This window comes from Embiotoca jacksoni, unplaced genomic scaffold, assembly GCF_022577435.1.
Source record: "Embiotoca jacksoni isolate LCO1_2020_lvr unplaced genomic scaffold, fEmbJac1.0.p SCAF_42, whole genome shotgun sequence".
NCBI classification, from domain to species: Eukaryota; Metazoa; Chordata; class Actinopteri; family Embiotocidae; genus Embiotoca; species Embiotoca jacksoni.
The window spans coordinates 165029-190002 of record NW_027185395.1 but is presented as its reverse complement, the minus strand read 5'-3'; the positions used below and the strand labels follow the sequence as shown (position 1 = coordinate 190002).

General features: G+C 40.0%; 1 protein-coding gene across 1 annotated transcript in view; it reads left to right on the top strand.

The window, feature by feature from the left end:
* Positions 1-24974, top strand: part of tln1 (talin 1) — a 93403-nt gene that overhangs the window by 25143 nt on the left and 43286 nt on the right. Inside the window, exons 8-29 of the mRNA XM_069168947.1 lie at positions 634-761; positions 901-961; positions 1698-1802; positions 4313-4468; positions 5953-6054; positions 7217-7293; positions 7525-7705; positions 8236-8349; positions 8472-8580; positions 10135-10343; positions 10433-10531; positions 11977-12144; positions 12306-12600; positions 17856-18022; positions 18134-18262; positions 18985-19098; positions 20737-20850; positions 22070-22204; positions 22527-22655; positions 23042-23144; positions 23586-23794; positions 24520-24639. Coding sequence (XP_069025048.1) covers positions 634-761; positions 901-961; positions 1698-1802; positions 4313-4468; positions 5953-6054; positions 7217-7293; positions 7525-7705; positions 8236-8349; positions 8472-8580; positions 10135-10343; positions 10433-10531; positions 11977-12144; positions 12306-12600; positions 17856-18022; positions 18134-18262; positions 18985-19098; positions 20737-20850; positions 22070-22204; positions 22527-22655; positions 23042-23144; positions 23586-23794; positions 24520-24639 — 3024 coding nt within the window. The remainder of the gene's footprint in view (positions 1-633; positions 762-900; positions 962-1697; positions 1803-4312; positions 4469-5952; positions 6055-7216; positions 7294-7524; positions 7706-8235; positions 8350-8471; positions 8581-10134; positions 10344-10432; positions 10532-11976; positions 12145-12305; positions 12601-17855; positions 18023-18133; positions 18263-18984; positions 19099-20736; positions 20851-22069; positions 22205-22526; positions 22656-23041; positions 23145-23585; positions 23795-24519; positions 24640-24974) is intronic.

Here is a 24974-nt window from a genome sequence, read left to right as displayed (position 1 = left end):
ATGGATGGAGGATGGATGGATGGAGGATGGATGGATGGATGGATGGATTGATGGATGATGGATGGAGGATGGATGGATGGAGGATGGTGGATGTGTGGATGGATGGATGGATGGATGATGGATGGATGGAGGATGGATGGATGATGGATGGATGGATGGAGGATGGTGGATGGATGGATGGAGGATGGATGGATGGAAGATGGATGGATGATGGATGGATGGATGGATGGATGGATGGAGGATGGATGGAAGATGGATGGATGATGGATGGATGGATGGATGGATGGAGGATGGATGGATGGAAGATGGATGGATGATGGATGGATGGATGGAGGATGGATGGATGGAAGATGGATGGATGATGGATGGATGGATGGATGGATGGAGGATGGATGGATGGATAGATGGATAGAGAGAGCGAGATGGATTCTCCTGGACAGCCAACATGTTTTTCCTGGTCTTCATCAGTAGTTGATCAGGTGAACTTCTTCTTGTGTTTGAGACGCGGTCACGTTAATTTCTTTTTCACAATTCATACTATTTAAACAATGTTAAACAATCAAATATGCTGATAAAACTACTTTTCAATTGTGATTTCTACTGGATGATGATTTTGTGTTTGTGTGCCGACAGGCTCGTGACGACATCCTGAACGGATCTCATCCAGTCTCCTTTGATAAAGCCTGTGAGTTCGCAGGTTATCAGTGTCAGATTCAGTTCGGTGACCACAACGAGTCCAAACACAAGCCCGGATTCTTAGAGTAAGCACTCGCTTTGTAGTGAAAATTCACTGCTTTTCTTTTAGCCAGTTCATGATTATTTGACATTTCTGCTGAGAGTTGGCATCTTAAAATAGTGTTGAGGCTGGTTTGATTTGACAGGAGCTCTTTTTCTTCTCAGTTTAAAGGAGTTCCTTCCCAAAGAGTATATCAAGCACAAAGGGGAGAAAAAGATCTTCCAGGTAAATAAATGTGATTTTCTGGCGGAGCATGTCATTTCTGATTCCACTGTGCTGCTTATAGATGTGATTCAGGGTTCCTGAAATGAACAAAAGTACATACGGGTGATATAAAGCTACTTTCACTGTATGTGGATGGCGATCCCTGAGATCTGAGGTAAACTAGACATCACAAATGTTCTACAACAACGATTCCACAAAAATTGTGACACTGTAAAATGTAAATAAAAATAGAATGCAATTATTCGCAAAATCATGGAAACCTATTCTCAATTATAAATGGACCAAAGACAAGTAATCAAATGTTGAAACTGAGAAATGTTATTGTTTGATGAAAAATATATGCTTGTTTTGAATTTGATGACAGTAACACATCTCTATAAAGTTGTGACAGGATCATGTTCACCACTGTGTTGCATCATCTCTTCTTTTTACAACACTCTAAATTATTTAGGATTTCAGCTGCTCAATAGTTGTATTTTTCAAATTCAAAATGAGTATATATTTTTCATCAAATAATAAAATTTCTCCGTTTCAACATTTCATGTTGTCCTTGGTCTACTTTCAATTAAATATGGGTTCATGTGATTTGAAAATCATTTCATTCTGTTTTTATTTACACTTCACAGTGTCCCAATGTATTTGGAAAAAAAGGGGTTATGTACTTCAGATTGAGATTCAACAAATGCAATAGATTCCTGTTGGGCTGAGTTCTTCTGAATGTTTCTCATCTCTCCAGGCACACAAAAACTGTCAGAACATGACGGAGATTGAGGCCAAAGTGAGCTACGTGAAGCTGGCCAGGTCTCTGAAAACCTACGGCGTGTCCTTCTTTCTGGTCAAGGTGAGAAGATAGTATTATTAGAGAAGTATTATTGCATTATTTCTGTCGGATGAATTGCAAAGAGCTCCAAAATATATTGTTGGGTATTTTATGATGAAGGGTTTATTATAAATAGAACCTTGACCCGTATGTCCACAGGATTTTGCTGAGTTGCGTTCATTTGCAGCTCCATTGCTGTACAATTGGCCACTGGAAGAAATTCCATCTTCTCTTCAGAAGTCACATTTCTGATATAGTTGAGACTTGTTTTGCAGACATGTTGTATGTTTTACTGCGTCTTGAATACACTTGAGCCATTTATGAAACGAATGTTTCTTGGTTCTTGAAACCCGATGAACACAAAGTGCTTTCAAATTCAGTCCTCTCCTTCTTGGTTGAATAGCAAGTATTCCTCCCAGAGAGATGCAACGTATCCTATGAAACCACCACTTGTCGCCTGTGAAAGCTCTGCAGAGATAATTGAAGTTGAAGTTGCATCGTTGTTAAACTCTTGCATGAAGCGCTGCGTCCATCTTCGCACCCCGCTACTCTGAATTTAAAAAGTCCTGATCTCTTCGCAGCGTATTGTATATAAAAAATAAAACAGCAGAACTTACTTTTTCTGATGAAACCTGTCATTTCTCTGCACGATAAAGTGTTTTCAGCTGGTCCAGTTTTAAAATCACAACTGACGTCTGTACTTTCTCCAACGTAGGGCCACTTTGTATAAAACAAAAAGAATTTATAATAATGTATTTGTGTGCTTTTACACTACAGCTGAGTTATTAGCACATATCACAGGGGTGCATGTCCTGAGTGGGAGTCCGTGGTTTGGGCCCAATGACCATCCGGAGTCATGCATGACATTTATTTTCCACCAGGCACTAAGCGCATATTTTTTCAAATTGCTGAATCATCGAGTGTCCCACAAACATGGTTTAGATATTGCCAGATTCTAGAAAATCTCCTCTACACAACTCTAAAAAGACATCTCCATCTCTATCGCTATCTGGTGAGACACATGTAAAAACATAACATTTCATAAAACGAAATGATCTTTTTCTAAGTATTATCAAATTAATTGATGAGAGATTTGGATAGCCTACACTATCCTGAAAAAAACTCCAAAACTAAGATATAACATGAATGGTTACCCCCAACGATGACCAAGATATGACCTTAAAGGTGAAGGTTGTGAAATTACCCTGAAAATAGCCTGGAGTTCATAGGGTTAACATTAATTGCATTCATATTTACAACTATTGATGATGAATTAAAACAGAATGAATATGTGAGAATAACTATGTTGTGACTTAATCTGCATTAAACATCCAATAAGTGATCAAGTTCTAGTTTTTCTTCTTTCTATGTAACTGATTACAAACAGGAATAACTTGAGAAAAGTAAATATGCATTTAAGATTCTTTGACACACACACACACACAAATATACACGCATACACAAATATATACACACACACAAATATACACGCATACACAAATATATACACACACACAAATATACACGCATACACAAATATATACACACACACAAATATACACGCATACACAAATATATACACATACACAAATATACATGCACGCACACACACACACACACACACACACACACACACACACACACACACACACATCAGGTAGTAGGATAGCAGTAGATTGTCTCTGGCAGATAGAAATGTTTGCTGTGGACATTGTTGGTTTCAGTTTGACTCGTACAACCGTTCACACATCAACTCAGAGACACTGAAAAGGATCCTGAGACCGAGACACGAGGTAAATCAGGATTCCTGTAGTTCATCATCTGAGCCTCCAGCCCCTTCACAAATCTACCTCATTCATTGTTACATCTTTCTGTATTCACTTTGCTGGCCACTAATTTTATGTTTGAGGTCATTTCAAAGAGGTGGAATCTGACTTTCATTGATTCAACTTGCAAGCAATCGGCAATTGTTACGCAGCAATTTATGTGGAGTTGATAGAGCTTATATGGTTCGACTCTCCCAGCATGGGCATCTGTCCTTTTATGTACCAGATGTGATCTCCAGCTTTGACCAGACTAGATCTAAAATGGCTGAACAAGAATCACTCTGTCAGGCTTTTCTCTCGACGTAATAACTTGTTCTATGAAAGGAAGTTTGTTGTGGAGACATATATTAAATAAATGTTACTTAAACTTGAAAAGAGCTGGGTAAAGGGATCACATCTGTCATCCTCTACATATCTGAAAGACTTAAAATATTCACACGAAGAATGATGGTGTTGGTTGGACTGTAAATATAATTGGGAAGGTGCAAAACCTCTGTATCAAAACATATTTCAATTACCAACAGCATGCTAATGTAGAAATGAACAGGTTAAAATAAATCTGACATTCTAAAACAAATACAAAACTACTTCAATCAAGTTTCATGTCAGAACTTTGAAGTTTTCATTGTGTGCATTGTGGACATGCAGGAAAAATGTTTTCTGTTTGAAAAATAAGGACATTGTGTTTCATTTCACTCCCTGCAGGAGAAAATGAAGGGTAAGAACAAACTGGTGCCTCGTCTGCTGGGTATCACCAAGGAGAGCGTAATGAGGGTCGACGAGAAAACCAAGGAGGTGATCCAGGAGTGGAATCTGACCAACATCAAACGCTGGGCCGCCTCGCCCAAGAGCTTCACCCTGGTGAGTCCTCAGGGAAGGAACGTGCACAGCACAGCACAGCTGCTCAATTCTCACTTTACAAACCCTCTTTTAACACCAACCAAAGTTTGTGTCGTGTAAAATGAACGACATCGTGGATTTGAGCAGCTGAAATGAGTTTCCTTCACTCACGTTTGTTGTTTTAGCTGGGATTGCATGTGATCCCTGTTGTAAACTGAACAGCCCATAAGTGGTGGTCATGCAGGTCCCGAGCCCCCACACAGCAAATACCATTTTTTTAAATCCCCAAAAAGGTCTCGAAGACTCTCAAGGTGTTAACTTGAAACAGGAACAACTTGGAGAAAACGGTCAACATAAAGGAGCATAAACTGCTGCAGCCACGTTGAATGCTGACATCTGGACATCGCAGACTCTTTCATGACAACATCAAATATAGATGACCCGTCTTCCCCACGTCCCAAGCAGCTACAGGAACCAATGAATTTGGTTTCAATGATTGACAATTTATTTACAATATGTACAGAAGGGAAGTGGAGTTGAACTTAAAATGACTTCAGGGTGAGCTAAGGCCAAAACAGCAAACAAAACAATACTATCTCATAACCATAATCTTTACTAACATAACCCCGATCAATGAAAAGAAATAAAGTCTAACCTTCCGAACTAACAGAATCGTCAGCTCACCCCTACAAGCTCCACAATGAACTAACGTGATGAGAACTGTGTGCAGCGTGGGGCGGCTTGGTGTCTGAGGGAGGTCGGGGAACTCCTCCTACATCGAGCAGCGCCATCTTTGATCCTCAAACAGCCTGCGTCATCAGCCCGCTGCCCAATCAGCTTTGAGCCTGTACAGTCTATTTACAGACAAACTCACACCTGCCGCAACTCTCATTCACACAGAGCAACAGCGAAAGCACACATAGGCAGAATAATAATAATAGAAATAAGAATAATGATGATACAACAGTCACTACATACACGGCTCCGAAAATTCCAGGAATACAGACAAAGACCCGTTCTTTCAGAGAGCTCTCACAGTCACACCCTTCTCCTACCATAGTTGAGAAATCAACAACATATTTGAAAATGTTGATTTATCAAATTTGAAAAAAGGTTTAGCATCACAAATCAAAAATGTTAACAAATGGAAATTGGTTTGACACAGACAGCAGACATCTAAGAAAAACAGCAAAGACCACCTAACGACCCTGAAGTCCACTGAACAAAACAACCTTTTAGATCTGAATATATAGAAATCTGTTTCTGTTCGGAGGAACGAGGATCAGCTCACAGCCTGGAATATTTCACGATTCATTTACAAACAAAATATCAATAAATGTAGACAATGAATAAAGTGTTGCTGATTTTGTGCTTCTGTGAGCAGAAGCTGTAAAAACTGCTTTTAAAGATCTGCTGTAAAAATATCCAAACTACAGGTTTTTCTCGATGCTTGTCCAAATACGTGTTCTCCTTCACGTCCAGCTAAGAACTTGTTGTGCTTTCAGGACTTTGGCGACTACCAGGATGGTTACTACTCTGTGCAGACCACCGAGGGAGAGCAAATCGCTCAACTTATCGCTGGCTACATCGACATCATCCTCAAGAAGGTCAGCGCTAATATTTTGATTTGATTTATTTTGCACAAATTAAAAACACACAAGATTTTACAAAATTAAAAAAATTCTGTGCCGTGCATGAAGAGGCAAAAAAAAAAACAGTGGCCTTACTGGAAGTCTCCAGCCGAAAATGTAAAAAAAATGTACAGTCATAGAAAATATAAAGTTTACATAATAATATCACTACATAAAAATAATGGAAACAAATAACAAGAGAATATAGGCTACAACAATCACAACAAAAGCAATAAAGTCAATATAAAAGCAAAAAGATGAGTATATTGATGGATGACAGTGTTTATATGTATGTTGCAGTTATGAAACAGAAGTTAAATGTTTTTTTAAGCACCTTTACAAGCATTTAATAGAGGAACAGCTTTTTGTCAGATGGGAGAGGCCATCCCATAATTTGGTACCCTTCTATCGAATTGAAATACAACCAACATTATACATCACAACTGCAATGTTTCTTTTTTTAGGATAAGCTTACATTTTTCAATAATGGATGCTCCTTCAGATATCCTTCTTCTGCTGCAGGTGACAGAAGGTGAATTCTTTATTTCAGGAGAATAGTTCATCCACTGTGTTTAAGAGCTGCTGGATGTTGTCAATGTGAATAGCAGGAACAAAAAGAAGGTGTCTACAGGACCAAATGTTTGGACACACTTCACCAAAGTTGACTTTTCCTTTTCCCTTTTTTCTACGTGACCTTTCTTCATGAGGAAACCTTGAGCGCCAAACAATGACCAAGATATGAGCTAAAAAGTGAAGGTTGTGAGATGACCCTTGAAAATAGCCTGGGGTTCAAAGGGTTAACATATTAATGCCTTATGATCATATTTACAACTATTGATGACAAATTGAAACAGAAGAAATATGTGAGAATAACTATGTTGTGACTTAATCTGCATTAAACATCCAATAAGTGATCAGGTTCGAGTTGTTTTTTTCTTCTTTCTATGTAACAAATTACAAACAGGAAGAACTTGAGAAAAGTAAATATGCATTTAGATTCTTTGACAAGTTCATTTATATAGGTACCTAGACACACGCACATGCACACACCACGTATTATAATAGCAGCAGATTTGTTTGTTTAAATTTTGCTTTTCATGTAGTCGAGTGTGTCAACGTACTTCTGCCTTTTTGACAGAAAAAAAGCAAAGACCACTTTGGCCTGGAGGGAGATGAAGAGTCAACCATGCTGGAAGACTCTGTGTCACCCAAAAAGTAAGCTTGTGTGTATTTATCGCTGCTAAGTAGTGTTTTTGCTTAGTTTCAGGCTTGAATCACTTTGTTCAAACAGTATCTTCCTGCTCCAGAAAGCGGTGAGCAGTTGGTAAAACAAATGCTGCCGTGTGCTCAGCGGTCAGGGTCAGTGAGTGATTGATTCCCTGAGGAAACCATATGTTGAGCATTTATAAATCTCTCTCTACCTTCATTGTATTTCTTGTGTCACAGGTCCACGGTGCTTCAGCAGCAGTTCAACAAGGTGGGCCGGGTGGAGACGGGCTCGGTGGCCCTGCCGGCCATCATGCGCTCAGGAGCTGGAGGACCGGAGAGCTTTCAGATGGGTTCCATGCCTCAGGCCAAGCAGCACATCACCAGTGGACAGATGCACAGAGGACACATGCCCCCGCTGGTAAAACAGGAAATATCACAAAGCAATGAAACTAGAATGTATACGGCGATCTTCATTTTACTGCCTGTTCTGTAAAACGCAGATACAAAAAAAAAAAAAGACAAATATACAATGAAACCTATGATGGATCTGGAAGTGCTTGGACTTTTTCATGGTTTGTTTTGTTTTACAAGACAGAATCATAGTGGATGTATTTGTCATTGAGTCACATTCACCATCCCAACAGGTTAGTCCAATTAGGGACACAGTGGCAATAGGGAAAGCATAAAAGCTCAGAAGTACCTGTTCCCCGCAACGGCCTTTAAGCTCGCTCCAGGGGATCCCGAGAGGAGAGTGGAGTCCAAACGGACGAGGATGAATATGTTTCAGAATAAAATCAGATTTCTGAGGGGAGGAAATATTCCAAATTTAGAACCTTAAAAAAATTATAATCGTAAAATCAAAAATCCTGACTTACCCTTTGACAGGCTATTAAACAAAGACAAAGATAATTTATATCAATGAAGTTGGCCTCATTTGTGTGTCCACAGACGTCAGCACAGCAAGCGCTGACTGGAACCATCAACTCCAGCATGCATGCGGTCCAGGCTGCCCAGGCGGCTCTGGACGACTTCGACACACTTCCCCCGCTGGGAACCGACGCGGTGAGATTTCACTCCGTCTGTGGACATCGTTGTTTTTCAGTGCTGACATGAAACAAGAACTGAACAGTTGACTTTTTAATATTTGTAACTGTGGGAATTTATTAGTTTTTTTTTTGTTGAAGGCATCCCAAGCCTGGCGCAAAAACAAGATGGATGAGTCCAAGCATGAGATCCATTCTCAGGTGGATGCCATCACGGCCGGCACCGCATCAATGGTCAACCTAACTGCAGGTAGAAATATTTTTATATCCATTATATTGGTGAAACCCTGTACAATTAATGATGACAAAATCATTTAAAATCCCAATTTTTTTTTTTAATTATTTTTTTAAAAATTTTTTTTTTACCAGTTTCTCATCATTACCTCACAGAACACCTGTCTACAGCGGGAACCTTATCAGTAAAATGTGATGATGTATCCTATTGAGTTAGATTGATTTTTGTGACATTTGGCTTTAACTCGGGACTTTTGTTTATTTATCGTCTAATTTATTTTATAACTCTGTTTCCAAAAAAGTGGGTACGTCGTGTAAAATAATAAGAAAAAAACAATGCGATGATTTGCAAATCGTATAAACACGTTTATTGAAAATCAGAACAAAGACAAGATATTGAATGATGAAACTGAGAAATTGTTTGATGAAAAATATATGCTCAGAATATGCCATATGCCAAAAAAACACATTTCAACAAAGTGGGATTATTAGTAAGAGTAATATATACTAGTAGTCACATGTAATAGTAGTATTATACAGTTATATACGAGACGGGATGGAAGTAGAAAGGAAATAGGATGAGCCAAAGCCAGCTGGGCAGAGATGTTGAAGAGGGCTGTGCGTCGGTCAGGTGTTTTTCCAGAAGTGTGGGGGTTGATATGAATAATAATCTTTTTAAGGGAAGCCATGGTGGGGTCTCTGGCTGGAATGTTTGATTTGGAGTAAACATGTACTCTGTTGAAGATTGTGTTAGGACTGAGAGATGTGGACCCAAAGTCATATCTCAATTTATTTTGGGCTGAATGGCACTGCACGATATATGTATGTGTGTGTGTGTGTGTGTGTGTGTGTGTATATGTGTATGTGTGTGTGTATATGTATATATATTATATAATATATTATATAATATATATAATATAATTATTATATAATTATATCTAATATAAAATATATATTATATATATTATATAATACTTATATATATTATATAATACTTATATATATGATATAATATATATATATACATATATATTATATTATATAATATATACATGATATAATATAATATATTGCTCAGTATAGCTCAATATTTGCTACAAAGTGGTCTAAATGTTCATTTTTAAGTCGAAGCCACGTGAGAAGTCACATGTTTATTTAAACAGTGTGATCAAAATAAAATAAAAAAAATAGGCTATATTAAATAAAAAATAAAATAAAAAAATGATCCCTAGTTGTCCAACGTGAATTGCTGCTCTCTCAACCCAGTTAATGAAAGACTCCATCTCAGCTGCTAATAACCTGCTGTACATTTAAACCGACAGCAGCTCAGTGTATGTTGTTTAGTTGTTCTTCCTGCTTTTCACAATAATGGTCCATGTAACAAATGTACTTTATTGACCACGATGGAGGTGCGGTTCTGCACAATAGAAGGATTAATCGCACGCAATGATTGGATTGAGGGAATGAAGCGAAGGGCAATGGATAAAGGGAGAGGCCGAACCAGAAGGAGAAAGGTGTGAATGAACCTGGCTCAGAGTCTTTAACTTCTATCTGACATATCTGTCGTCAGGTGATCCAGCAGAGACGGACTACACAGCGGTGGGCTGCGCCGTCACCACCATCTCCTCCAACTTGACGGAGATGTCGAAGGGCGTTAAACTCCTGGCGGCGCTCATGGAGGATGAAGGAGCAAATGGGCAGCAGCTGCTGGGTGCTGCCAAGAACCTGGCCGGCGCCGTCTCTGACATGTTAAAGACCGCCCAACCTGCAAACACCGAGGTACTAACCAGCCAGAGGGAAAAGAAAGACGTCGTGGTTTTTCTATACACGTAACACCTGCCGTTTGCATTAATACCTTTCTGTTCCAGCCTCGTCAAAACATGCTGCAAGCTGCAGGAAACGTTGGTCAGGCCAGCGGAGAGCTGCTGTCCTACATCGGAGAGACCGACACCGATCCACAGTTCCAGGTGTGTCCATCCCAACTTAGTATTACAATATTTCTACTTCTTGCTGCATTACAAAGAAACACTTGTAAAATGTCGTTAAGGAAAGTACAATATATTAGCTTTGATTTTTAGTTGTTGCTTTGAAGCCCTTTATGAGCAACAGAATACAACTTCAAGGTTTAACCTATCTCGAATTTTCTACTAATAACGGGGAAAATGGATCTTTTTAAGGTTTTCTAAGGTTTTTGCAATTACACTAAAAACAATACATTTAAAAACATGCTTCAAATGAATTAGATCATCTTGATCCTGTTTACTATTAAACATTAATGCCTCATTTATATATTTAAGCATAATTCATTTAAAATGGCTCTTGAGATGCTGCATTTGATATCACAAGGGTTAAGTCAAATTGACCTATCAAAATCATCTTCCTACCTTCAAATTTATTATCCTTTATTCTCACATTATTGATACAAAACCAACATTATCATCAACTCAGGTGTATATGTATATTATTATATTTGCCTTAAAAGACACGCAAAACTAACAGTCTGTCATTCTAATCAGTCACATCAATAATTAGGGCAGGAGGAGTAATTAAAGCATATTATGACAAGACTAGTAGTTAAGTTAGACCTAAAAGATTCAAACCTCTCTTTAAAGCCACATTCAACGGTTTAATTTAACAGTCTGACACAAAATAGCAGAAGTGAAAGTTGGCGTGAATGAAAGGTGCAAAATGTCTTCCTAAGAGGTTATCTCAGTGGTGTTGCAGTGTGGAAACACTTTCTGGATGGTTTCAGATTTTCCAACCAGATACAGGAAATTGAAGTAGCTTATCATCACTAATTGAAAATAGAAAAAGGAAAATTAAAAAAAGGAAAAGAAGTGAAAAAGAGCCACAGTAGCACAATGTGTAAAGGAGGCGAATATTTAACTGTAATTTGGTCCGATAAAGAAATCAAAACTCATCTTAAAATACACTTAAAAAAATGCAGAAACTGAAAACTTAGTGTTTCCATTTGGTATTTCAATCCGGACCCTGATCGGATCCCTTGTAGCCAGCGGTCAGGCCGAGTGTTTCCACCTCACGACAACATGCGTCCTGGGTGACCGCCCACAGGTCGGATCTCACTTCCCCGCAAACAAACACGTCGGTTATGTCACGAAAATATACCAGTAAATAAGAACCTGAACATCAGAACCACAATGATTCGGCTCATATGCCTTCATTGTTCCGTGGGCACGTCATGCAAGGTTTACAAGTACGCTCGCAAAATTGGAAATGTGAAACCAGAACAAACTGGACAAAAGTAGCCCTTTAAAGTAAAGAGGCTGTCTGCCTCCTGAGTCGAAGCACGGAGTCGGACTTCATTTACAAAGTTCTAAGCTTTCAAATATGTACAATACATCATCATTAATAACTGTCCTTCCTCAACTGTTGTGTTGTTTGCTGTCGGCAGGACATGCTAATGCATCTGGCTAAAGCTGTGGCTAACGCTGCGGCCGCTTTGGTGCTCAAAGCGAAGAACGTTGCCCAGAAGACGGAGGACTCGGCACAGCAGAACCGGGTCATTGCAGCAGCTACTCAGTGTGCTCTTTCCACGTCTCAGCTGGTCGCCTGCACCAGGGTGAGGACGCTACCTGTGACATATCTACTGACAGCTTGACCAAGACTGTGGCGTTCACTATTCAAAAGCGTGAGGAGAACAATTTTGTTGTAGATGATCAGAATTTTGATGTTCCTGTTCTTCTTTTTCTTCTTCTTTCTTTTCTATTATTGCTTGTCCAGGTGGTGGCACCAACCATCAGCTCCCCGGTGTGCCAGGAGCAGCTGATCGAGGCCGGCAAGCTGGTGGCCAAGTCGGTAGAGGGCTGCGTGGAGGCGTCCCAGGGGGCCACCAATGACGAGGGCCTTTTGAAACAAGTGGGCGTGGCCGCCACAGGTGTCAGTCAGGCACTCAATGAACTGCTTCAACACATCAAACAGTACGCCAGTGGAGGCCATCCCATCGGACGGCACGGAGAAGCCACTGACCGCATCCTGGATGTCACCGAGAACATCTTTAGCTCGATGGGAGACGCTGGTAAGAGAATCCGGACCTCAGGACCTTCATACGGTGGAGGAAATAATTATTTGATCTCTTGCCGATTGTTTAAGTTTGCCCACTGAGAAAGAAATGAACAGTCTATAATTGTAATGGAAGTTTATTTTAACAGTGAGAGACAGAATATCAAAACAATCTAGAAAATCATATCATATAAAAGTTATGAATTGATTTGCATCTGATTGTGTGAAATAAGTATTTGATCCCGTAGCAGAACATGACTCAGTACTTGGTGCAGAAAGCGTTGTTGGCAAGGTCAGAGGTCAGAGGTCAGACGTTTCTGGTAGTTGGTCTCCAGGTTTGAACATCTCAGGAGGGATGTTGTTCACTCCTCTTTGCAGATCCTCCAAATCCTTCAGGTTTCCAGGCTGTTGCTCGGCAACAGGAAGCTTCAGCTCCCTCCACAGATGTTCTCTGGGATGAAGGTCCGGAGACCGGCTCGACCTCTCCGTGACCTTCATGTGCTTCTTCTTGAGCCGCTCCTTTGTTGCCTCGCCGTATGTTTTGGGTCATTGTGGTGCTGAAGACCCGTCCATGACCCGTCTTCAGCGTCCCGGCTGAGGGAAGGAGGTCGTCCCCCAAGATGTCCCGGTACGTGGCCCTGTCCTTCCTCCCCTTGATGCGGTGAAGTTGTCCTGTCCCTTCAGCAGAGAGACACCCCCAAAGCAGAATGTCTCCACCTCCATGTTGGACGGTGGGGACAGTGGGGACGGTGTTCTCGCGGTTCTAGTCAGCGTTTCTCTTCCTCCAAACACGGCGAGTCCAGTTGATGTCAAAGAGCTGGATGTTGGTCTCCTCTGACCACGTCACCTCCTCCAAGCCTTCTCTGAATCCTTCAGGTGTTCGTTGATAAACTTCAGACGGGTCTGTCCATGTGTCTTCTTGAGCCGGGGGACCTCGCAGCGCTGCAGGATTTTAATCCATGACGGCGTCGTGTGTTACCGATGGTTTCCATGGTGACTGTGGTCCCAGCTGTCTGGAGATCATGAACAAGTTCCTCCGTGTAGTTCTGGGCTGATCCCTCACCTTCCTCATGATCATCAATACCCCACAAGGCCAGATCTCCGTGGAGCCCCAGACCGAGGAGATGCAGACCGAGGAGATCCAGACCGAGGACATCCAGACCGAGGAGATGCAGACCGAGGAGATGCAGACCGAGGAGATCCAGACCGAGGACATCCAGACCGAGGAGATCCAGACCGAGGAGATGCAGACCGAGGACATCCAGACCGAGGAGATCCATGTCATTTAGTGTTTCTTCCATTTCCCAATAATCTCACCAACAGTTGTCTCCTTCTGACCGAGCTGCTGGCCGATGGTCTTGTAGTCCATTCCAGCCTCGTGCAGGTCTACGATCTGTCCCTGACGTCCTGAGACAGCTGTTTGGTCTCCATGGTGGACAGGTTGGAATCTGATTGATTGATTCTCTGGACAGGTGTCTTTTATACAGGTAAGGAGTTGAGACGGGTGTCTTTTATACAGGTAACGTGTTGAGACGGGTGTCTTTTATACAGGTAAGGAGTTGAGACGGGTGTCTTTTATACAGGTGACGAGTGGAGACGGGTGTCTTTTGTACACGTCTTTTATAGAGGGAAGGAGTTGAGACGGGTGTCTTTTATAGAGGTAAGGAGTTGAGACGGGTGTCTTTTATACGGGTAGGGAGTTGAGACGGGTGTCTTTTATACGGGTAAGGAGTTGAGACGGGTGTCTTTTATACAGGTAGGGAGTTGAGACGGGTGTCTTTTATACGGGTAAGGAGTTGAGACGGGTGTCTTTTATACAGGTAACAAGTTGAGACAGGTGTCTTTTATACAGGTAAGGAGTTGAGACAAGTGTATTTTATACAGGTGAGGAGTTGAGACAGGTGTCTTTTATACGGATGTCTTTTATACAGGTAAGGAGTTGAGACAGGTGTCTTTTATACAGGTGTCTTTTATACAGGTAAGGAGTTGAGACAAGTGTCTTTTATACAGGTGAGGAGTTGAGACAGGTGTCTTTTATACAGGTGAAAATGAGTTGAGACAGGTGTCTTTTATATGGGTGTCTTTTATACAGGTAAGGAGTTGAGACAGGTGTCTTTTATACAGGTGTCTTTTATACAGGTAAGGAGTTGAGACAAGTGTCTTTTATACAGGTGAGGAGTTGAGACAGGTGTCTTTTATACAGGTGAAAATGAGTTGAGACAGGTGTCTTTTATACGGGTGTCTTTTATACAGGTAATGAGTTGAGACAGGTGTCTTTTATACAGGTAATGAGTTGAGACTGGTGTCTTTTATACAGGTGAGGAGTTGAGACAGGTGTCTTTTATACAGGTGAGGAGTTGAGACAGGTGTCTTTTATACAGGTAATGAGTTGAGACGGGTGTCTTTTATACAGGTGAGGAGTTGAGACAGGTGTCTTTTATACAGGTGAGGAGTTGAGACAGGTGTCTTTTATACAGGTAATGAGTTGAGACGGGTGTCTTTTATACAGGTGAGGAGTTGAGACGGGTGTCTTTTATACAGGTAATGAGTTGAGACTGGTGTCTTTTATACAGGTGAGGAGTTGAGACAGGTGTCTTTTATACAGGTGAGGAGTTGAGACAGGTGTCTTTTATACAGGTGAGGAGTTGAGACAGGTGTCTTTTATACAGGTGAGGAGTTGAGACAGGTGTCTTTTATACAGGTGAGGAGTTGAGACTGGTGTCTATTATACAGGTGAGGAGTTGAGACAGGTGTCTATTATACAGGTGAGGAGTTGAGACAGGTGTCTTTTATACAGGTGAGGAGTTGAGACAGGTGTCTATTATACAGGTGAGGAGTTGAGACAGGTGTCTATTATACAGGTGAGGAGTTGAGACAGGTGTCTTTTATACAGGTGAGGAGTTGAGACAGGTGTCTATTATACAGGTGAGGAGTTGAGACAGGTGTCTTTTATACAGGTGAGGAGTTGAGACAGGTGTCTATTATACAGGTAATGAGTTGAGATTCGGAGTACTTTCTTGAAGCGAGAGGACGAATCTAACCGTCTGTAGGAATTCTTGCTGGTTGGTCGGAGATCAAATACTTATTTCACACAATCAAATGCAAATCAATTTATAACTTTTATATGGTGATTTTCTGGATTGTTTTTTTATATTCTGTCTCTGTTATAATAAACCTCCACTACAATTATAGACCGTTCATTTCTTTGTCAGTGGGCAAACTTACAAAATCAGCAAGAGATCAAATAATGATTTCCTCCACTGTACATCATATGCAACATACAACACAACTGTTCAACAGCTGGGCTTCAAAACAATGCCAATGATTTCCATTTCCAATGATGTCCATCACTCCAATATTTGTAGATTCATTATTTTAAAGGGAGACTGCCCTAAAATTGGTTTGGGCTAATAATAATAATCTTCAAAGACTATAAATCTTTTCCATTTTTGACCCTCTACAGATGAGTGATATCTAACAGATAGATATCCCATTGGTGGAAGTCCCTCCAGACACATTTTAAGATGTAAAATAATCTACTTCGAAATAACACGTTTTTCTATCTATATATCTTCCAGAATCTATGAATAAAGAATAATAAAGAAATGTATTTTGTATCTAAGGTTTAACTTCAAGACACGTGACGCTTCTTACTTCACTATGAAGTCCATTCTCAGTGTATGTGCACAAGTTTACGCATCATAGTTGTGTACGTTCGATAGATAGATAGATAGATAGATAATAGATAGATAGATAGATAGATAGATAGATAGATAGATAGATAGATAGATAGATAGATAGATAGATAGATAGATAGATAGATAGATAGATAGATAGATAGATAGTTAGATAATAGATAGATAGATAGATAGATAGATAGATAGATAGATAGATAGATAGATAGATAGATAATAGATAGATAGATAGATAGATAATAGATAGATAGATAGATAGATAGATAGATAGATAGATAGATAGATAGATAGATAGTTAGATAATAGATAATAGATAGATAGATAGATAGATAGATAGATAGATAGATAGATAGATAGATAGATAATAGATAGATAGATAGATAGATAGATAGATAGATAGATAGTTAGATAATAGATAATAGATAGATAGATAGATAGATAGATAGATAGATAGATAGATAGATAGATAATAGATAATAGATAGATAGATAGATAGATAGATAATAGATAGATAGATAGATAGATAGATAGATAGTTAGATAATAGATAATAGATAGATAGATAGATAGATAATAGATAGATAGATAGATAGATAGATAGATAGATAGATAGATAGATAGATAGATAGATAGTTAGATAATAGATAGATAGATAGATAGATAATAGATAGATAATAGATAGATAGATAGATAGATAGATAGATAGATAGATAGATAATAGATAGATAGATAGATAGATAGATAGATAGATAGATAATAGATAGATAGATAGATAGATAGATAGATAGATAGATAGATAGATAGATAGATAGATAGATAGATAGATAATAGATAGATAGATAGATAGATAGATAATAGATAATAGATAGATAGATAGATAATAGATAGATAGATAGATAGATAATAGATAATAGATAGATAGATAGCTAGATAGATAGATAATAGATAATAGATAGATAGATAGATAATAGATAGATAGATAATAGATAGATAGATAGATAGATAGATAGATAGATAGATAATAGATAGATAGATAATAGATAGATAGATAGATAGATAGATAGTTAGATAATAGATAGATAGATAGATAGATAGATAGATAGATAGATAGATAGATAGATAATAGATAGATAGATAGATAGATAGATAGATAGATAGATAGATAGATAGATAGATAATAGATAGATAGATAATAGATAGATAATAGATAGATAATAGATAATAGATAGATAGATAGATAGATAGATAGATAGATAGATAGATAATAGATAGATAATAGATAATAGATAGATAGATAGATAGATAGATAGATAGATAGATAGATAATAGATAATAGATAGATAGATCACTGGCGCAGGATTGGCTTCCTAACTGTTGCTGACGTGCTAAATCATGTTCGTAGGTCGTCCTTGTTAAAAACAAGATTTTCTATGAGCACAAATAAACTTTCCCCCTCTAGCTGATGAATGTGAGAACATCTCTCCAGTTTTAATATCTGCACATACATCATTCTGCACAGTAAACTCAACTCAACTGGAGGAACAAGAAGAAAAACACCTTTTTTTTGTAATCACTAGGTGAGATGGTCCGCCAGGCTCGCATTCTGGCCCAGGCCACGTCAGATCTGGTCAACGCCATCAAGATGGATGCTGAAGGAGAGTCGGACCTCGAGAACTCACGCAAGCTTCTCTCCGCCGCCAAACTGCTGGCTGATGCCACCGCCAAGATGGTGGAGGCCGCTAAGGTCAGACTTTGTTTTTTCCCATAATGTTTGTTTGACACAATAACCAGGCTTCATCATTTGAATAAGTCTGTTATTTGAAATATGTAAATAATTGTGCAAGTTTCACCCTAGGGTGCAGCGGCAAACCCTGACAGTGAGGAGCAGCAGCAGAAACTGCGAGAAGCTGCCGAAGGTCTCCGCATGGCCACCAATGCTGCCGCCCAGAACGCCATCAAGAAACGCCTGATCAACAAGCTGGAGGTAGAAAAACCAGAAGGAGACCGAGCAGATCCTCACAGAAACGTTGCCCACCCCGAATTCTGCCATTCAACTAACAAACAGCTTTTAAAAACGAGTGTCAGTGACGAGAGCAACCGTTTCCACATCCAACAGAAATGGAGCTCTTGGTGTTTAGTTCTTCTTGTTCAGGGCAGTCAGTTAGCTCAAACATATCGTGCTGTGGTCCACTTTTATTTGGAGAGAAGCTTGTTTAACAATTCTGCTGCATTTAGAGTTTCCTTGTTCTCCCAAAACTGCAGAAATATATACATATCTGCTTTTAGGTCAGGCATTACTAAAATAGAGAACAGTGGTTTGACGACAACAACAAAAATCCATGTTAATCATTAAAACGTATTCATATTCCTCCTGAAAAAATGGTTATAAACACCCACACGAAAAGAGTAACAGTGGCGGCTTTTTCAAAGCCTGAGAAATAGCTGAGTCAGGGTGGTCAGCTACCGACCGACCGATCGACCGACCTACCTACCTACCTACCTACCTACCTACCTACCTACCAACCAACCAACCAACCAACCAACCAACCAACCAACCAATCATCTATCTGTCTATCTATTATCTATCTATGTAGTGAAAAAAAGAATAGATGTGTGGCCAGTGGGGACTTTCTGCTGACACCATTCACATTATAACTAGTCTTCTACAATTGCAGTATTTTCAATCTTTTTTCTGTTTCCTGCCAGAATGCAGCCAAACAAGCAGCAGCAGCTGCCACTCAGACGATCGCCGCCGCCCAGCACGCTGCCTCGTCCAATAAGAACCAGGCGGCCCAGCAGCAGCTGGTCCAGAGCTGCAAGGTAAACACTCGGTGCCGTCTTCAGTCTGTTCACCTCGTCCCACTGCACAGATGCTAGTTTGTCTTCAGTCACGTGGAATTGTACATCCCGTGGAAACTGTTAGCTTTTTTGTGATATATTGATACACTAAAGTATTTTTATTTCTTTTTAACTGTATGAATTAATAAGTGCAATATACTCAAACAAGTAACACGTAATATTGACTTTGTGTAATCATTTTGATAATCAAAAAAAAAATAGGTTGGTTACGTGGTTAAAGGAAGTACACCCCTTCATTTATTGCATCTTTAAAAGCATAGGACTGGAATCGGAGCCTCCAGATCAGGTGCAACATGATATGAACCTTCTTGGTAAGGCCGATTAAACCTGGGTGTGGTGTTATCACACAAAGATCTCGAGAGCCATCTACAGCATTCAGAACAAAGTTTGTGGACACCTGTGAGTCTGCCAAAGGAACCTGTCTGTCCAGAACAAGCTGTCTCAGCATCTTCAGTCCAAGATCAGCTTGATCCAAAGCAAAGTTCCCCAGAACCCCAAACCTGAATCACAGGATCTCCAAGTAACTGTGTGCATTACAATCAGTAAGACATTGCACAAATTGACTTGCATGGAATCTTCGGCAGGAATAATCCTCTGTGGTCCACAAAAGTAACGAGTCAAACTAGGGTTCTTTAGTTGTTGTTTTTTTTTATTAATTTTATTATGAAATTCAATCAAATTAAACCACATTTTGCCAATGCACTTTTAAAATATTGTGCTCTGGACAGATGAAGATAGTTGTTTTGTCACAGTAACAGTAGACATGTCTGGTACAACCAAAGGCAACTTTTCAGGAGAAAAAACCTCACGGCAACTGTGAAGTACGGCGTTAGAAATGGTTTTGTTTTGTAGTTGCTTTGCTGCCTCAGAGGTTTTCAGATTCAACTATGAATTCTGCACAATATAAAAGACAGTTTGAAGATAATTTGATGTCATTTGTCTGAGATGGAAGTTGAAGTAGAAGTGGACTTTTCCAGTAGGATAATTATCCAAAGCACACCAGCAAATACCCCTGAAAAAAAAAATAGAGATGAAGGATTGTGAAATGGCTCAACCAAAGCCCCGTTGAATCCTGTAAAAATGCTGTTGGGGGGCATTTGAAAAAAACAGTCAATGCAAAAAAACTCATCAAAAACATCAAAAATTTTCATAAATCTCATGTTGATGAGACAATTATGCAAAATGCCTTGCTGAAGGGCAAAATACTCACATCTTAGGGGAAGTATTTACGTGTTCGACAGAAGAGTTGGACATCTATTCACATATTGTTTTGAATAAATGATTGAAAAACGAATTCTGCTTGTTCAGGTATTTCACCTTCATCTGTACACTTTCCATGGGATGCACTTATGTTTTCACATTACTGTCAGCTCTTTTATTAATATTATTATTCATTTTTTTGTTTAATGTATTTTCTCACTGACTGAATGTTATCCTTTTACATTGTTTGCATTACAATCTAGCTGTAATTAAAAGGAACAAAATTGAGATAAATCGATAGAGCTATTTCATTATGTATGTCTGTGTCTGTCTGTCTGTGTGTGTGTGTGTGTGTGTGTGTGTGTGTGTGTGTGTGTGTGTGTGTGTGTGTGTGATAAGATGGTGGCTGAGCAGATCCCTCAGCTGGTCCAGGGCGTCCGGGGCAGCCAGTCTCAGCCCGACAGCCCCAGCGCTCAGCTCGCTCTCATCAGCGCCAGCCAAAACTTCTTGCAGGTGATTGTCACATTCACTCAGGAACAGTGGAAACACATCTAGATTACATTAAAAAAAAGAAAAAAGGTAGAGGTAGTTTTACAGCAGCAATGCAGTGAAAAGACAAGAAAACATAACGGAAGTGTATATTTTAGTATATTTTAAGGAGCCAAGTGCACAGTGCAGTTTTATTTAGGGTCCAAATCAACGTTTTCTAGTTTAACAGCAGATCATTTGAGTGAAAGTACGCTGCTTGGTTACATGGTACAACCACTGCAGTTGTACTTCGTCTTAATCACAGGTGTGTTTTGAGTGTAACATAAAATAAACCAATCAGTGTCATCTCCCATTCACTTTACAATGTAAAATATAGGTGTGCTTGCAGCTGCCTTTTAAAGAGAATGGCTTTCACAGAATGTGTTCATACACAAATAAGCACATTGATGTTCACTAATAATCTTTCAAAATGGAATCCTTATATTTTCAATCTTTTAAGGTTTGTGTAACAAGCAAAGTCTACTTATGTAGGCGCATACGAGGCAACTATCCTATTATTCAGTCCCTCCAGGAAATTGCGATGTTGCGATTGCAATAATTTAACGCAAATTTAAGAAATCTCCACAATATTTGCAGGAGCTTGCAATTTTTTTTTAATTCACCCGATTTTTCTGCAAAATAGGTCGTCAACAGAAGCTGAGTTTTGGAAGTGAGAAGTTGTCCTATTATTGCCTGATATATAATTTTACCTGCTAAACAGTTCAGGGTCTCCTTTGCTATATTCTTCTTTTAAAAAATGCTCCAGATGTTAAAAAATATTATGAATTATAAAAAGATCATTGTCATTTCAATCCAGTAATAATATACAACTGGATAATAAAACCAAATGCAATAACCAATTGTTAGCAGTCAAATGAGCTCTTGATTGTCCATGGATTCTGTTCTTATCTAAGAAAATATCAGAGGAACTATTGGTGAAAATATGTACACCTGGTAAATGATGCCTGATGATCTGAAATCAGTATCTGTGTGCAGAGCTGCTGAAGCACAGCAGGAAGCACCGACTATTTCCATCCAATGTTCCACCGTCAGGACAAACATGTTTGAGATATTTTAGAAACACTCCTGGCAGATCTAATAATACTGAAGGAGCAATGTTTTTTGTGTTTTTGTTGCACTTTATATTCTATTTTACATTTCAGCTTGTTTAAATGAAACTTTCTTCCCCCCCATGCTCCACCAGCCTGGTGCTAAGATGGTTACAGCCTCCAAAGCCACTGTTCCCACCATCAGTGACCAGGCGTCAGCAATGCAGCTCAGCCAGTGTGCAAAGAACCTGACGAGTGCTCTGGCAGAGCTCCGCACCGCCTCACAGAAGGTACTCAGCTTTCTTTCATTTATTTTCTTCAGTTCTTTCAGATTAAGAGATCATGATGGCTTTGGATTGGTTTTGAATTTAGTTTGTACCATAACAAGAATTCTAAATACGTTTGTGAATGCCACAAATTCTGTTAAACGTACATGTGATATCTGGGAATTCATTGCTCACAGATGGTAGAGGTAGTATATCGTGTATATATATATATTATATATGTATATATATATATAAAGTTTGTATACCGACAACATAAAGAAAAGTTTCTCTATGTTGTCGGTATACAAACTTTTCTTATTTTCTGGGTCTGTGTTTGTATGTATAGGCCCAGGAAGCCTGCGGTCCACTGGAGATAGAAAATGCTCTATCGATGGTGAGAGATCTGGAGAAGGACATGCTGGAGGCCAAAGCTTCAGCTGAACAGGGAAAACTCAAACCCTTGCCAGGAGAGACAGTGAGACACACACACACACACACACACACACACACACACACACACACACACACACACACACACACACACACACACACACATCAACACATCAACAGAAGATAAAGCTTCATTCATCAGATTACAAACAGACAAATTAAAGAATTGTATTTTGATCAGCTGGCACTGTTTGGCCTGCGTGCATTTACCATCATCCAATTTCAGCAGCAAGAGGAGGCAGAGTTTGTTATATTATTTTGCACTACGTATGTTTCAAATCCAGGTACATTCACACACCTGCGGGTAAAAATGTAAACAAGTAACTTTACGCTGAGTTGACAATAAGAGCACAACGGTCAACAGTGAAGCAGCATATAACCGTTTGTTTCTTCCCGTGTCTCCTCGTCCAGCTTGAGAAATGCTCCCAGGATCTGGGCACCAGTACGAAGGCTGTGAGCTCAGCCATCGCTCAGCTGCTGAGTGAAGCCACTCAGGGAAACGAGAACTACACAGGTGGGTTTAAACAACACCCACATAACAGTAAGAGATGAGACCAAATTCAGTGTCACTAATCCGTCACATCCACACATGTTCAAAAGGGTTTGAGCTTTGCAATGAAATAACTGCATGTGTATTAATATTTGAAAGTGGCCTAAAAACAGAACCTGAACAAAGATATCAGCTAAATAGTGTTCGGTTTTTATGTAAATGTGATGTTTACCTTCAATAAGATGAATTAACAACAGGATAAGAAGGTACAGTAACATATCACAATCATCAGCGCCGTTTAACAATGTGATGGTGTTTTTTTAATTTCACGTCTCATTTACATGTTGAACTCAAAACAATTAACGCGTACATCGTAAAAAAAAGAAAAGAAAAGTGCATTCATTCTCCTCCAAATGTAAAGTTGTAGCGCCCACTGAAGTTCGTCCTCTCTCCTGTTGAATCCAGGCATGGCAGCTCGAGACGTGGCCCAGGCTCTGAGGTCCTTAGCCTCGGCCGCCAGAGGAGTCGCTGCCACCACGGCGGACCCGGCGCCGCGCAACGCCATGCTGGACTGTGCCCACGACGTCATGGACAAATCAGCCAACCTGATTGAAGAGACCAAGAGGGCCATCGCCAAACCAGGAGACGCAGAGAGTCAGCAGAGGCTGGCCCAGGTCAGAGCCAGAGGGGGGAGGTACAGATGGACAGACTGGCGGCGTTTCTGGGACATTTTGTGATTTTCAGTCATTAATGTGGATGTTTCACACCCCACCGGTCCCAGAAGCGAGTCTCCCGCTACAGACATAGTCTATAATAAATAAGAGGATTCATGTTTTTTAATAGCACAAAGTATGAAATGACGACAATAAATACAAAACGCAGAAAAAAGAAAGCATTTAACAATGTTTACCTGCAGTAGAAACACGACTAAATCAGGAAGGAGGAAGACAAAATGCACTTCTGAAACGCCCCTTGTGGTATAAACAGATATAATGCATAAAATTAAACACAAGTAGAGTTCAAATATAAAATAATGCAACTTGCATTTTAAAGGCCCAGTAGCTGAAGTGCATGAAACCGTGCTGAGGACGGACCAAAATCCCAGTGCAGATTTACAGGTCACAGCCAGGGTGTCTCATAACTTCATGGAACGAATATATGATTGACGTAATGTCTTCCAAATGTCTGGTGAACTATGTTCTAATACATGCTGCAGATGATGCAACCACACCGTTGGCAACCACGACTGTTGGGAAAGTAGACTGTTGGTAATAAGACAACGCCTCATGACTCGTGTTGAAGATCGTCTCTCTCCGTGTGTGTGTGTGTGTGTGTGTGTGTGTGTGTGTGTGTGTGTGTGTGTGTGTGTGTGTGTGTGTGTGTGTGTGTGTGTGTGTAGGTGGCCAAGGCCGTGTCTCAGGCCCTGAACAGGTGTGTGAACTGCCTCCCCGGTCAGAGGGACGTGGACAACGCGATCCGTACGATGGGTGAAGCCAGCAAGTCTCTCCTGTCTGATTGTGTCAGTATCTGCTTCCATACGTTCCCTACGTCACTGATGTACTAACCCTGTCTAACCCGTCTACCCTGTCTAACCCTGTCTAACCCGTCTATCCTGTCTACCCTGTCTAACCCTGTCTAACCCATCTACCCTGTCTAACCTGTCTAACCCTGTCTACCCCATCTAACCCGTCTACCCTGCCTAACCCTGTCTAACCCGTCTACCCTGTCTAACCCTGTCTAACCCGTCTACCCTGTCTAACCCTGTCTAACCCATCTACCCTGTCTAACCCTGTATAACCCTGTCTACCCCATCTAACCCTGTCTACCCTGTCTAACCCGTCTACCCTGTCTAAC